The sequence below is a fragment of the Polypterus senegalus genome, chromosome 13, assembly GCF_016835505.1.
Source record: "Polypterus senegalus isolate Bchr_013 chromosome 13, ASM1683550v1, whole genome shotgun sequence".
Lineage (NCBI taxonomy): Eukaryota > Metazoa > Chordata > Cladistia > Polypteriformes > Polypteridae > Polypterus > Polypterus senegalus.
The window spans coordinates 4,804,810-4,820,520 of NC_053166.1; the positions used below are offsets into that span (position 1 = coordinate 4,804,810).

Genomic DNA, 15,711 nt, shown 5'->3' on the forward strand with positions numbered 1-15,711 from the left:
CTTCAAATATAAAAAATAACCATCTGAACATCTGGTTTCTACTTTGCAGATTTTCACCTTACCTGGAACGTAACCTCCGCGATAGGCGAGGGATGACTGTAGTAGCATTTCGCCCTTTATTATCATGGATCTGTACGGTCTGAAAAGCCTGCTACCCCACTGTGGCCAAAGGTTGGCCGTTTACTAGGACTTGGAGCTCGAGAGCCAGGCTGGCAGACCATAACATACAGGACATGGGCCAGCAAAAACAAAGAAATACTGACAATCGGCTTACACCACGCACGTCATTGGTGCAGGCCCGTCCGTTGTTTAGTGAACGGAAGAAAACGCACCATTTATCTGATTTGCGTATTTTTGTTTTATAGGCATCCTCCAACTTGGGGGAGACTTGGGGGGGTTGGTGGCAGGACTGGCACTGGTTAAAAAAAAAAAAAAACTACCATCAGGTGTTGCCACACTGTTCCTGGAGTGCAGAGGTATCACCTGTAGCATAGCTGCATTCGGGTACCAAGCTGGGTGGGTTCATCGTGAGATGGGTACGGCAAAGTGCTGTAAAATCCGAATCGGCGCATGCTTTCAATGTCCTCCTCCTCCTCCTCCCTGGTTACTCTGTAATTAATTGTGTCAACCACCTGCCTGATCATGAAACGCCAAAAAACAACCAAAAGCCACTCCTGCATTCCATAAAAAGTAGGCCTCACCACCTCAGGCAGCCTGGCCCTAAACTCAGGAGGCACGCGGACAGCCTGCACAGGCACAAAAGTGCAGCAAAAGCTTGAAAGTCAAGAAACAGAAAAACCAAGGAAAGTTCTTTTAATAATGAAATATTTAATACTTTCAACAATAAATATTGCTTATAGGATTGAAAAACACCACCAAATGGAAAATAAAAGCAGGCATCAAAGTGAACAAAGCCAACAATCAGACACCAGAGGGAGCAGCTTACTTCAACGGCGGGAGTCAAAAGCAGGAAATCCAAACACAAAGCACAAGACAGGAATGAAGAAGCAGCTTTCTACTTAACTAATTCACAGGATGGATGGAGAACCATTGAATATGCCAGCGATGCTCCATTCACATCACATCAGAGAGCGGGCACGTACGTACCTGTGCAGCTGAAGGTGACACTCGGGTAGCGTTTCTGACAAAACACTGGCCATTACGTTAAGGAAAGTGGAATAATCAGTGAAAATTTGGGAATATGAGGGATGGCAGGTGAATATGCTGTTCAGGTAAACTTACAGCGGAAGAAAAAGAGCCCACAACTGACTGGGCAAAGACCGGCAACAGAAATACGCACTTCCACTGGAATTAGAAGAGAAGCTGCTTTGGCCAGTTCAGGGATTTTCACTTTTTCCTACAAATAAGGGGGCACTCCAAGAGTCTGCTTAGTAGAAGCGGCTCACGTTTTGAATTGGCGGACCATCTTAAACATCCGGCAGGGAGCTGACAAATCTGAATGTCACCTCACTGCTCAGTGTAACAAGAGCCTACTTCTAAAGCTGGGAAGCACGTTAGCCTGCTATTATCAAGGTGAATATTTGATTTTGTTGGAGTTTTGGCTTGAAATTCACTTTGACTTTGTTGAGGACGTGTGTACAGAATACGCCAGGTGAACGCGCAACGTGCGTAACATTTTATGTGCCGTGAATGTTCTGTTAGTATGTGAAGTGTTTCAAGTTTTCAAGTCAAAGTCATTTCTACACAATCATGGCAGGTTGGCATATTATAAACCTGCAACATGGAATTGCGTTCTGAAGTACCACATCGTTTTATAACAATACGCTAGCATGGCTGTCTGTCTGTCCAGGATTTAAAATCACCTGTAGCTCGCAAACCGTTGGACCTACGGACCTGAAATGTGGTGCACATACACTACGTGACGTCTACTGTCCACTCTCGGCGTGATGATTGACCTCCAAGGTTATTCCTCTTTTTATTTTATTGTATTATCAACTCTCAGCAGCAGGGCGGCCATGTGGCACGTGTACGGGCGCCGTTCTCATTCCCTACCACCTTCGCCGTCACTTCCCCTACCTCTTCATATCTTAAATCATTCTTGAGGCAGACTGAAGACTAAGTGCCCGTTTAAGTGAAACACTGAAGAAAACGTACTAAGTAATTGCAACACAAACACGGACTTTTTAACGTGAAAAGATGTCGACGGAAGAAGAGAAGCAGCGGTGGAGAAAGGAAGAGCTGCTCAGAAAGCAGCAAGCGCATCAACCTCCGAGCCAACGAATGATAAACGTACAGAGGAAGAGGATGACAAGTCGAGTGTGTTCGCTGCTCGTCATCGTTATAGCAGTGCATGCAGTTTGGTTTGTTTGTTTGTTTGTGTCCCCCCTGGCCATCAGACCACCTAACTCTTATTCTACGTTAGTGTTCTCGGATTTGAATTCTTACTTTGTCTTTTTTCTCTTTCTTCATCATGTGAAGCACTTTGAGCTGCATAAGTTGTATGAAAATATGCTACAGAAATAAAGTTTGTTGTTGTTACTGCCATTTTATCCTTCTAGATAGATAGATATATATATATATATATATATATATAATTTGATACTCTCCGTATGTATGGTGTTCACGTCAATACCTCGACTCAATACAAGTTAAAACCCTGCAATGGGACTCGGCCTCTGTAGTCAGAGCATCACGTGGCACACGCGGACGCAGTATTGCCTGATTGGCTAAGAATGTTCGAATCCTTCAGGGACGCCGCTGGACGGCCGAGTATAGTAAGTCGGTGTTGGTTCGAGCAGATAACCGTAAGTTCAGTTGCTTTTTGGAACGTTGCTTTGGTGGGGCGTACTTTCCAGGACTAACATCATCGACTGATTTAAACCCATTCGACAACTGCGGAGCCGTAAGTAACTTTAGAACGTATCGCCATTTGCTTGGTACGTCGAAATCAATCTTTGTGCAGTTCGGTTTTGGCATCCGTCCTTCAGACATCTATTGGCAAACCGAGTAACGACGGCTGGGTATTAACAACGGTCATCGTTTACATGTTAGCCGATCTCAGATCTAAGATGACCACGCCAACATAATTATTACTCCGACTCCGATCAGAGTCATAAAATACGGCTGGTTTTGAAAATTTGTTTGCCGGAAAAAAAAAATCAAATGAGTTGCGCCGAAGAGCCGAGTTCACGTCTCGCAGCCCCATTTAAACAGGAAGTTCATTATGTCCGACGAAAAGGTCAATTTGAAGCACAAATCAGTGCCACGATAACAAAATCATTTCAAAGACTTAAAAAAACAAATAATTCTTGGCAGAGAAAGTATGGACTTCACAAACATACAATTTGTAGCCTGATTCGATCGGCTCCCAGTCGCTAGTAAAGAAATAAAAACACACTCGCTGTTGCATTTTATAAATGGAGCTTCAAGGTACTGCAGTCCCAATGTGAATAAAAGTCTTAACACCTACCGACTACGTCACAAAGGTTTCAGATTAAGCAATGGTGCCTCGTGCGTTTTGGAGGCGTTCGTGTGACAGGACAGCATACGCCACATTTGATCACCGACTCCCATTTCATCGAAGTAACGATACGTTTCTTCATCGCTGGTCTGCTCTCTTGAAAAACATCAAACTTACAGTTCAAGAGGGTTAGTAAAACCATTTATTCCATTGTCGATGAAGTCTACGGTATTTCTATTTTATTTTAAAAAATGAACCCATTGGATATGGAGCTTCTACTGTACTGTACTTGTATGTAAAAACACTTTTAAAAGGAAAAGTAAAAATCCAAATGTGGGTATTGGAATTGGCTGACTGGGATCACTTGGACCTGCGGTTCGCCATTTTGCTCTAAAAAGAACCTCATTGGAGCAACCCAAACATCTGTACATAATAACAAGGGTTATTAAACAGCCAGAAAGGCTGCGTTAGACCCTCCTTAAAGCACAACAGTAAGTCGCAATGCGATCCACTGCAGCACATCATAAAAATGTCCAAGATAAGCCGCATCTCCTTGGTCCACCCAGTAACACCACAGTATCTGTCTACCTGTTACTCACGTCACGTTATTTCTGGCGATGGCCAAGCAGTCACGCGATTTCCAAAGTCCTGATACAATGGCCCGCAATGGAGACCAGCTTTAAACAGCAGCAAACAAACAAACGAGCACATCCATGAACTAAATCTGCAGTGCCTCGTGTCCCTCCCATAATGCACAGCTCAGGTATGCAGACTTTCCATGAAGCACATGGGCCGGGCGTATCCTCTCTTGCACGACAGTCCAACAGGATGGAGCCTCGGATTTGCGGACCCGTGTCATCCCCCCGTTGCACTGCCGGTACCCTAAGCCTAACTTCACGGGGTTTTGGTTTTTACTGGCGGTTTCTTAAACTGCCCCTGTAATCTGACCTTCTGCTTGCTTGTCAAAGCCTCTCGGATGAGAACTCTCCATCTCTCTCTCTCCTTTAACTTTTAATCTCCAACTGTGCTGATCTCCCAAGTAGCACATGAAGTGCCACAGTAGCCAATGAACAGGCAGTTACTGGGCAGAACTGGCCAATGAAAGAAGGGGGAGGCAGGCCTTCAGATCAAAAGCTCCGCCTCCTTTACGTGTACACCACTGATGCACACAACAGAATTTTATAAAAATGGGTTATTTAATAATATCGGAGCATACCGGACATACGGATTGTCTCAGTGGTTTGAGATTCGTTTTTTTCCTGGAAGTGTTAATATTGTTTGCTGTTGTTTAATCTGGGTGCCCAGTGACCTAGAAATGTTCAATCAGCAGACATTGGTGTCCACTGTGACCTGCTATAATCGAGTAAACATCAGTTTGGAGTCCAGCGTTACAGAAAGCTGTCCCCTCCGTCCTTCACAAACACACCGCATTTAACGAATCCCTTTGTTATCCTTACAAAGAGTCGGGGGTAATTTAAATAAGAACAAAACATTCCTTTACAAATACAGAGGGCACCTGATGCCAGCCTCTTCCTTGTGCATGTGCACAAAAAAAAAAAAAGAAATTGCCTGAAATATGAATATAAATATGCATGAAAAACTGTACTGTAGCCCGAAAACGGCCTCCATGCCCTGACAGTGCGACTGTACGCTGATTAAGAAGTTCTTCATCATGGCACTCCATGGGCGATAGTGATACCATGTCAAACATCCCGGCATAGAAAACCTTCAGGCCAGCTCTGGCCAGTTGCTTTACCCTTTGATGACCAGAGTTTCCAGTCACTTTACATTCAAGGTTGACGGGAGGGTGTGAACCTGCGGGGTCTACTGAAGAGCTCAGATGGCTGGAGACGGCCGCCATCATTCACTGAAAAGCCCCGACTCAAGGACATGACCTACCTTTTCTTCGATGATCGCGATGATGTCTCCTACAGTATCCAGGTCCAGCTCATCACCCATGTAGGGCACAGAGACCAAGTCGTCATCCATGCCAAGGTCTCCCTTCGAGTCCCCGGCCACACTGCCTTCGGCGGACCTTGGCACACAGTCGCTAGCGAGCATCCCCGACATCAGGCCAGAAGCATCTCCGGAAGGAGGACATTCTGCAGACGTCTCCGCTGGGGACTTCATGTCCATCTCACAGACTGTGGAAACACACCGTTAGTGGCAGACTTGACCCAAAAGACAGACTTTAAATCAGAGCTGCTGGGTTCTTTTAGTTAGGACCACCCTGACCAAAAGCAAACCTCTACAGAAGCTTTGTATTATCGCCTCTCCCAGAATGGCGTCTTACGTTCACGTTCAAGCCTGCACATGCTATTCAAATGTCCTCATTTGTTCAGATTGACCAAAATTAAAGCGCACACAGTTTTCAATTCGTAACAAAGCCTCCAAGTGACAGAAGGAACAAAGAAATTCCAAACATTGTAAATGAAAAGCGAGAACGACGTGCTGGAAGGTTCAGTAGTCCTAGCAAAACCAAATGATGTTACTGTTGTTACGAACCACAAAAAAACCATTTAGTTCAGTAAAATAAAAACGACGATGGAGTTGAAACACACCTAAAACCGAATCGGTTGGAAATGAAAATCCGTTTTAAAATAAACCCCATGGCCAGCAGCCTGTGGCCGACGGTCCCTTGTTTTTCACTAAATGGCCACACAGTTGAGCGGTCGTCAGATAACCAGAGACAACGGGCGTTTGAAAAGACAGCCAACGTACCATCTGGGCACACTTCATGAGGATGGCACAGATGTGGTCAAAACCGGGCATGTAATCAATGGAGGCCCTCGGGTTTGTGGAGCTCCACTAAAGGCCAAGACCCTAACAACGTCTTTGTGAAATCAGCTTCAGGGTTGTGGCACACTGAAAAGCCCACCAAAAAGGTAAAAAGACAGGCCATGGTGGTCGATAAACTCACACTACCTGTGTGCTCGAACTCCAAAGCACACCAAGCGCAGCTGCGGGCACTCATTGAACCAGGAATGTCAAGGCGTTCACGTGAATGCTGGTCCAAAGTTTCAAAGTCAACGGCCGACTCACTGAAAAGATGGACACGGCGACAAGGCCAGTGACGCACAACTCATAAAAATGTTCAGGAGATAACCGTGGGTAGTGCCAAGGGGCTCACTGTGTCCCCCTACGATAAAGTTTATGCTACGGGGGCCCGGCCTGCATTTCTATTCCTTCATCAGGTAGCCATTTTTTAAGCTAAACCGAATCTCTAAAGTTAAAAACCTAATTGAGGTAAAACCACCACCAATATGAAGTGAAACAAAACTCAGCAGAAACGGAAACGGCAGGCAAACATGAAGGAGAAGTAAAAAGTCAGTCAGACAAACTTAAACCCACTTAGTCCTGAACCGGGTTGAGGGGCCTGCTGGAGTCGACCCCTACCAGCATATAAGGGGGGGGGAAGGCAGGAACAAACCCTGGACTGGCAGAAGTAAAAAGTCACTTCAAAACTGTAAGCCTGGCCTTTAAAGTCCCGCTCGGCTTTTATGAACAAACACAAACGAGTAAAAAACGAAGAGAAATAAACTTAAAATGGACGAGTCCCTATCCCCCCTTACAGATGGGGCCAAAATAGAACACAGATAACCTTGGCTCGCATCTTTCATAGGCCTTTGCTGAAACCTTCATGAGTCGAGTCACCTAAAGGCACCGACTGCATGGGCAAAGCATACGTGGGCACTGCCAACATTAAAAATGTGGATTTTAATTAAAGCCATTATAATAATAAAAAGGAAAACTCAGAAACATGGCCGCCATTTCCAATTCTCATTAATGAGAAACCATTTTGTTTGCTACGACAGGCCTGCAGGTTCGGGAGCAAAACGATGCTTTTGGGTTTCTGAAGAGGCAATTAAAAAAAAAAAAATATCAGTTCTCGTCACACCCGCTGATCACAAAGCAGAGGAGCAGGGCAGACAAGCCGGTCCCAGAATGCACTGTGAATGGGTGCGTTAAAGGCTGACCATTCAAATTCACCAAACGGCCATTCATGGAGGTCTGGAGGAACACAATGACGACATCAGGGCGAGATTAAACAAACCCGCGCTCTTCTTCTATCCCAGGTCAGCTCTGGCCTTCTAATTTGACTTTTTTCAAACGCCTGAGAATTTTACTCAAACAGCGGCCCTTGACCGGACACCCCATTAATATTTTTGTCAACCTACTCCTTCAAAACAGCAATTTCTTGTCCACACGCCGTAACCCGTCATTAATTACAGCTCATGAGAATGGCACGCCCTCCAAACAGCACAAATGTCTCCTTACGTTACTTGGCTCTTCCTGGAGCAGCGGATGTTTCTGATCAGTTGACAGCGACACAGCACAGAACATCGCGCTCCTTCCGGCACAGTCATGCACACAACGGTCAGCAGGGGGCAGAGAAGAGACACACCTGTGACTGGAGGCTCCAGGATGGTGGCAGAGAGCACGGCGGGCTGGCAGGCAGGCTCCGAGGGTGACGGCAGGGGCAGCAGTGAGGGTGCTGGTTTAGCAGAGGCAGGCTCGCTGCTGACAGAGGAGAAGGAAGCGAGAGACGGGGTGAACTGCACTGGACCTGCCTCTAAAAGCCGGGACAGTGTGGGAGCCCCTGAACATGTAAAAGCAGACACAAAACAGGCACATGTCGTCATCAGGCGAGACAAGCTGAACACAAAACATTTGGCAAACAAGTCATTAAGAGAGAAAGTTGAACCGCGTTAGGGCAGAGAGCGGCAGAAAGCAAAGCTCTGTTGGCTGCAGCAGTTTGGGTACCAGCTGATGACCTTTGGCAGCTTTAGGATTGACATCAGTCACCAGGTTTAAGGACAAGAGACATTCTCTACATGCCCTGCTGAGTGACAGAGGCCACTCTTGAGGGAACCAAAGGGGACAGCAATAAGAGTGAAGACGACTTCAAAAGCATGTTGGAGATGCAGCCCAGATGAAGGACACAAAAGCTCTCATGACCGGAGGATCACCTCAGGTTACCAAAATGGCGGTCAGAAGTGTAGCCCACAATGGTGGGCAGAGAAGGGCTGAAAACGGCGTAAGGGAAGCTGGGCAAGGCATTCGCTTGACCCACTGGCTACCTGTAGCAGCTGGGGATGCAGGGATAGCTGGGGCAGCTGGTGGCATGTCTGTGCTGTGGATTCCTGTGACCATTCCTCCAAACTCCATGTGCACTCCGGGATTACCCATGTGCACATCTGCCTCACTGACCTGAAAAAGAAAAAAAAAATAACACATCCTGCGGGTGAGACTGGCAGCAACAAATAAAAAAGAAAAAAGGCCAAAATAATCATCATCATCATCACCACCACCAGCAGCACAGGTTTAAAGCTTCACCCAAATCTTTATCCCACACTGCACTGAGACCCGTCCTTTTCAGATCATTTAACATCACCGCTCCGCGTCAGACTCTCCACCCAGCTACCCTCGGACTTCTGCTCCAGATGCCCAAAATGACCTCAATGCGTTTCTCCAGTTGGCTCCACAGAGGGTCTTCCTCCTAACTCAGCATTAGTCTTCCTCTCACTCCATGACACTCCACCCACCTATCAAATCACTGCCATCTCTCTTATTGTTTCACGTTCTACCTTCTGCTGCCCCGTCTCACTCCCATTCATACATCCTGCCCTTCAATGCCATGGAGGATCCTTTAGGGGTCTAAACGATGAAAAGCTCCCGTACATTTCTTCCCCACTCCTCTCCATCTTTTTCTCACATTTCTGCCTGCACCTCAGTCTGCATGTCCCACCCCTGCTTTCTCCTAAACAACTCTTAACTAAACGTCCACCTCTTATATGAACATCCTAACCCCCTCATAGTCCATCGACCCACAAATGGTGGCACACGCCACAGGCAGACTACGCCTCACATCAGGACTTCTCACCTGCACTCATATTTGCCAAACTGTGTGTTGGACCAGGTAACTCCCAATACCTTTAACACACATGCCACACAGGCAGGTGCCCACCTCCTCCACGCGTCCAACCTTGACCTCTCTTCATTTGCCTGGAAACCATTAGCTCCTTAAAACAAGCTTTCCATTTAAGAATCTTCTCCTTTAATTCTAATTCTGCTGTATTATTTTTACCATCAGAACAAGATGGCTATACATGGGCTGCCATGGCAATCATTCAATCCCCTCTCTGGTCACCACATCCACTTCTGTCACAGAAAGCAACAGACACATAACGGAGCTCTGGTGCAGCCCCTCCGTCGTGTCCAAACTCTCAGACAATCATCGTGATTCTTCTTCAGACGCTGCCATCACCGAACATCCACACCTTACTTTCGAGGTGCCCACCTCGCAACCTCTCATGGTACCATTTAAGGTAAGCTCAAAACATGCGACTAAATGCAGTGTTTACCTAGGATGTAACTGATGGAAGATTACAAAAATAAATAAATACACAGACACACTCGTACCTGAATAGGTTTTACACACACACACACACACACACAGAGTACATCCAGCTACACAGACGCTCTCTCATCTCTCTACCTAGACAATAGAAGGGGAATCTCCCAAAGTGTGTGACCTCAGGATGGCACGCGCCTCACCTGGACTGTTACCTCCTACCATGGCACCACTCGGTCAAGAGTGAGGAAGTCCTGGACTGACTGCCTGACTGCCTGCCTGCCTGCCTACGGTCACATGCACTCCTTGTTGTTTTCCATTTCCTTTTTAATTCAGTTAAGAATTCATCGACTGCACAGATGATTATTTATAGTTGGCTCTTAAGTTTAAACTAAAGCCCCACCCAAAAATGAATGATAGGTAGATACATACATACATAGAGATAGACAGATAGTGGAAGTAACAAATGATCTGTCGGTGTGTTTTTTACTGATAAAGAAAAGAATCCCAAGTTTTCAGGGATAGAATAGGTGCCTATGGTGTCCAATGCTGTACAACTGAACTGAAGCTCCGCCTCTCCCCTTCACTGATTGGTCAAGAGTCCTCTCTTCTCTTCAAAAAGTCAGTCCTATGCAAATTCTATTTCCTATTAATGGTGTGCACTGATCTTCCCAAAAATATATGTTAGCAAAAAATGCATGTTTGGCATGCTGTAAGCAAATTGTAAAATTTGTGACACGAGTCTCATGAAATGTGTTTTTCTCCTTCCTTCCCGTGGACGTTTTTTTCATATTGTTTGCTGTTCTACTACACTGGTCACCTTTTTTTTTTAAAACTCTGTTCTCCATGATAATGTGACATTAGAAACTTCTCGGTCACCACTACATGGCACATGCGGTAAGGAACATGTTAAAAACGTATTTCTGAGCGGGGCCTTCCTTTAACATTAAGTACCTCCTGAGGCTTTTTAGTTTTAATGTAAAAGTACAGCTCTATCATCAGCAGCGGCCGGTCGCTGTTCAAACGCTTTGCCGTGGCTTATTTTTTATACGCAGACACCGCACAACACAATCCCTCACACCGCAGGGCAGTCCTTTCCTTCATTAAATCGTATAGCAGTTCGTTAATTCGGAATTTTTCCCTCACCGAGTGAAGTGTGAACACCGACGGCTCTTTTATTCAGGCTGAAACACCTTTTACGGTCAAGTGGCAAACTTGATCTTAAGAGCGGACCAGTCCACGAGTCATGTGTACCACTTGTTGAAAAGCCACGTTAACTTAGAAACATTGAAAAAGAAAGTGAAGGGTTTCAGAAACGGGTCATTTAATGTCTTGTGAATATCGTGAGATTTTGGGGCTCTTTTGAGACCCTCGCCAACTGTGCAGCACGGCGATACACGGACGCTCGGTGGCAGCCTCGCCGAGTAATACGTCTGTCTGTCTGTTGCCCGATGTGTGAAGCACTCTAACCTGGTCCTGTCGCTGCTCATTTGCTCTGGTAGCTCCCGCCTGTATAAATACCCAGACTGCTCCTGTTTTGAGGTTTTCTTGAAGCCTTTGGACTTGGCGTCTTCTCTTTGGTGCAAGACAGTGACTCGCGTGTCACAATATAAAGATTACAGTAGCAAACTTTTCTGAATGCAAAAGAAGTTGAACAAATGACAAGAAGATCATTGACATGAAATCCCACTTTGTAAAACTGCACAGAATAAACGATCTGCAGCCACGGGGTACGTCCAGGAGCGGACCCTGCCCGAAACTAAGGAGACTCGACCCAAACGCACACAATCCTCCCGAAGCATTCCGTCATCCGGAGCGTATCATCGCACAGCCCTAAGCTCAAGCACTGAAAGTGATCTCCAGTTTTCTTAGGATGCACAAGAAAGGTCAACGACAACAAAAGAAAATCCGGCGCTACACAGACCTGCGACTCCGTCTGCTGGGACCGGCACATTCACGTCCAAGATCTGCTAGACGAACGTCTCCTAAAGGCAGGCTCTGCTCTAAGCGGCGTTTTAAATATGGAGGACAGAACACGAGGTTCTGCTCACTAATGACGGTGCCGGAGAGTGCCGAGGAGTGGCATGTCCGGCGTTCACTGGACTCTGGATAGTACCGACTGCACGGTCTTTACCTTTCGAGCTTAGTGTGCCCAGTAATCTACCCACTCCCTCCCGCGTCTCCATCATATTCCAGATATTTCAATTTGTACAGCACCCTGTGACACTGCTCCCTATCTGAAGGGTGACCCTTCCGTTACCCACACTTACAAGTCGAGGACTGCTGGGCAGCAAGCTTCCCTTCTTCAGTAGCTCAGAGAGCAGAGGCGATGGCGGAGGAGTGGCCTTCTGCCCTAACAGCTTCTTTTGAGGAGAGTCGTCAATTAGGCCGCTCAGATTGCTGTTCTCCAAGGACGAAGTGTTAGCACATGGAGGTCCAGGCGTCTCTGGAGCAGGCATGAAGACGGGGTTTACAGAGGGGCTCACCAGGCCTCCAGACACAAACTGCACAAGGCACAAAGCACAATTAAATGGCGCCTCCGTAAAGGTGAACAGATGACTCCAACACAACTGAACTGCTGGCAGCCCAAACACACCACATGGACTCCATTTCTTTGTAAAACTACTTGTTCCTGCTCTTCAGTGAATCAACATATTTCAAATGAGAGCCACATGCAGGGTTTAAAGTGGGCATCAGCACTGCCAATGTTAGCCGGCCCGGCTGATGTCTCCAGACTCTCGTAAAGCACCGATGCTCACATGCGAGATCTTTGGCAGCACCTTGCATTACAAATGAGGAGAGACTGCAGAACCTCACAATCTGCTTTAATGGCACAACGCCTGCAGAGGATGAGGGCTGCCCAGTAAGTTTTGCCACACAACTTTACCACTGGCATCTGCTGCTGAAATCGCCAGGCGGCTACTAACCTCGTCTCCACCTGGCTGGGGTGTGCTGACCATGGGATAATCCATGCTGGGGGAGCTGGCACCCAGCGGCGAGCGCACGTGGACACTAGGGAGCCTTTTCGGAGTGTTCTTTGCTGCTTGTCGTGCTGAAAGACAGACAGGAGACATTTTAAGGCTGACAAAGGGCATTCATGAAGGCCGCTAGGCAGGCTACACGTGTCGAATGGCGTAAAGCACGTGGTGGTCAAGGCGAGTGGGTCATATTATGGGATGTCATCTACTGTCAAATTCTGCTACGTACTTGTAAAATTTGTATTTTTATACTGTATTGACGATTTGTTCTCCTGTGTATTTTATTGACCCCCTTTTCTTTTTGACACCGACCCTAAGTGGTAAGGGTCCTCCCTGAGTTGCTTTTCCTGAGGTTTCGTCCATTTTTTCCCTACTGGGTTTTTTTTTTTGGGAGTTTTTTCTTGTCTTTTTAGAGAGTCAAGGCTGGGGGGCCGTCAAGAGGCAGGGCCTGTTAAAGCCCATTGCGGCACTCCTTGTGCGATTTTGGGCTACTCAAAAATAAACTGTACTAGCCAACCCGCGGCGTACCATACGCCGCATAATCAGGCCGGTTTTTTAATGATTTTTAAGCACAGGGAGAAAATTAACATTTGAAAAATCAGTAATGTAATAAATCAGCAAGAAAAGCAAAATTGTAACAATGCACGGAACGAACCAACACACAATCGTCTGACGTGACTGAAAACTGGCAGACCGCAATCGCGCCTTCTCCTGCCAGACGGAGGGATGGGGGTGCACGGCGCAGAGTGTGGAACGGGAGGAGAGGAGAAGGACGTCCATTCAGCTCCGTCCGTCATGCTAGTCCGCTGATTTCTCGTTCAGTATGTACTGCCCGCTCATGTGCCCACCTCGTCACTTGAGTCGTTGGCGTCTTTACACAGTTCAGGTGCACCTGGGACTCACGTAAACATTTCATTGCTCTGTGCGGTTTTGGCTGCCATTCTATATATAATCCAATAATATTTATATAAAAAAAGACACCCGACCACAGTAGTAGTGAAGTGGGAGGGCGGTGTGCACAAAGGGTTGGGACGTAACCAGTGGGAGCGTATGAGTCGCACTTAGTGGGAATTCCACGGTTTGCAGCCTGAATGGGGTTCAATGGCTTACCCACGCCTCTCTGCGCCGGGTAGACACACGCTCAATGTCATGCATAATTATTTATTGATGGTTGAACACTTCTGGAATGACACGGTTGTCTAAAACAGGTTGGTGTGAGAATACAACAGTAAGTGAACGAAAAGATGGAACTCTGGAGAGAGCAACATATAACTGTCCGGGAGTGAAGACGACGCATGTTTGTCGCATTTGCGAATTGCTGAATGTAGCGTGTAAAACAGTTTGCTATGGTGCACGCGGTCGTGCGTCGTAACCGAAAACTTGGTTTTTAAAGACTGCGTACTTCATTGTGCTTTAACCTCAGTTGTAAAGGATTGTTTTAAAGATCCCATGGGATACCCCTCGGAAACCGTTTTACACGCTGCATATGGCGACTCACCTCCGCGAGAAACACGCCTCTATGAACAGTCAACGTGGCTCGGAGGTACATGAGGCCTCTACGACAGACGAATATAAATGACGCCGTTCTTTCTGTGTCGTCGCACTCGAGTTGGTGGGCGTGGCTCTGTGAGTTGCCGTCGTATCCAATGATCTTGGAGTTGGTGGCCATGGCTCCTCCCTGCATGCGCCATAGGCGTCTTACTTGTCGGCAGCTTAGTGAATCCACGCCCCTTCCGGCGCGCTTTCTATGGGTGTCTTCCCTTAGTGAATTATATATATATATATATATATATATATATATATATATATATAGATTGTATTGTTACGTTTACTTGAAAGAAGTCGTCTTTGTGGAACAACAGCGAGTCCTGCAAGTCTCGCAAAGACAACCTACAGAGTGCTGGAGCGTCAAAGAACAATCAGATAAACGGAGAGCTCGGCCGCGGCATTGGCGGGTTCACCCTGCTTGGCCACTTGAGACCAACGGAGGGCAAACTTTCAGCAGGCAGACGTCAGCATCGCTCAAGCCTTCGTACTCGCGGTTGCTTTTTATTCAGTTTATGGAGCCCTGTGTGTGTGTGTGTGTGTGTGTGTGTGTGTGTGTGTGTGTGTGTGTGCTGAAACTCGCCTTGTGCCCAATACTTCACGGCGCATTAAAAGAGTTTAAAAATGAAAGGTTTCTGCATTTTCTTTGTCCAGCCAGATTTCTTTACGAATTTCACTGCTACTGTTGAATTTGTTTTTCTCTGCCACCCTGGTCACCAACACAAGTCTTCCAAGCGTCATTCACAAAAGCCTTGCCATGTACGCAAATGACTGGCCAGCTCATCTTCAGAACGAGACACAGGCCTGCCTCCCAGATAGAAGGCTTGTTTTACGAAGACCTGGGCCCTTCCTACTCGCAAGATGGCTGACCTGCTGCTTGGCACAAGTGCTAAGCGATGTGAAAACACACAGTTAGGCCAAGAACAAGACAGTAAAGCAACAGGCTCTTACCCTGGTAAGCCGCATCTGTAGCCTTCCTCTTCAGTTCAGCCTCCTCCTCCTCTTGCTTCTTCTTCCTTTAAAGATATGGCAAAAAACATCAATTGTTTCACAGGAACACAAATCTCATTCTACTGCACTTCTCACAGGACAAAAGGATAATAAAATCAATCAGGGGCCGAGACGACTCGCCGTTTATGAAACTGGGTGGCCCGAAAGCCCGAGGTCCCCCAGACTGAACCCGAGGGCCGCTGCTCAAACCTAACTTGTCATTTGGTGTTGCCCTCCACCGCCTTCTCCTGCCTTTTTAAAGTACTTTGTACAGCAGAATGGCGTTAAATGAAATGTTGGCCCCGAGTTAACTGGCCGTAGGCAGGCACACTACTTCTTTACACGTAAACTAATCACTGGATTGCTCTGTGCTAATCCCACGGGATTTCTGGGATGAATATCTAAAGAATTGATCCTGATTT

At 46.7% G+C, this 15,711-nt stretch overlaps 1 protein-coding gene across 3 annotated transcripts in view; it reads right to left on the reverse strand.

Moving 5' to 3' along the window:
- Window positions 1–15,711, reverse strand: part of brd8a (bromodomain containing 8a) — a 32,950-nt gene that overhangs the window by 12,832 nt on the left and 4,407 nt on the right. For 2 of the 3 annotated variants that reach the window (XM_039776413.1, XM_039776412.1), the window contains exons 7-12: window positions 15,251–15,315; window positions 12,704–12,828; window positions 12,047–12,280; window positions 8,503–8,632; window positions 7,827–8,021; window positions 5,321–5,565 (exon numbers count right to left, since the gene is read on the reverse strand). In XM_039776413.1, the coding sequence (XP_039632347.1) occupies window positions 5,321–5,565; window positions 7,827–8,021; window positions 8,503–8,632; window positions 12,047–12,280; window positions 12,704–12,828; window positions 15,251–15,315 (994 nt within the window). The remainder of the gene's footprint in view (window positions 1–5,320; window positions 5,566–7,826; window positions 8,022–8,502; window positions 8,633–12,046; window positions 12,281–12,703; window positions 12,829–15,250; window positions 15,316–15,711) is intronic. The other variant, XM_039776414.1, reaches the window with a different exon arrangement.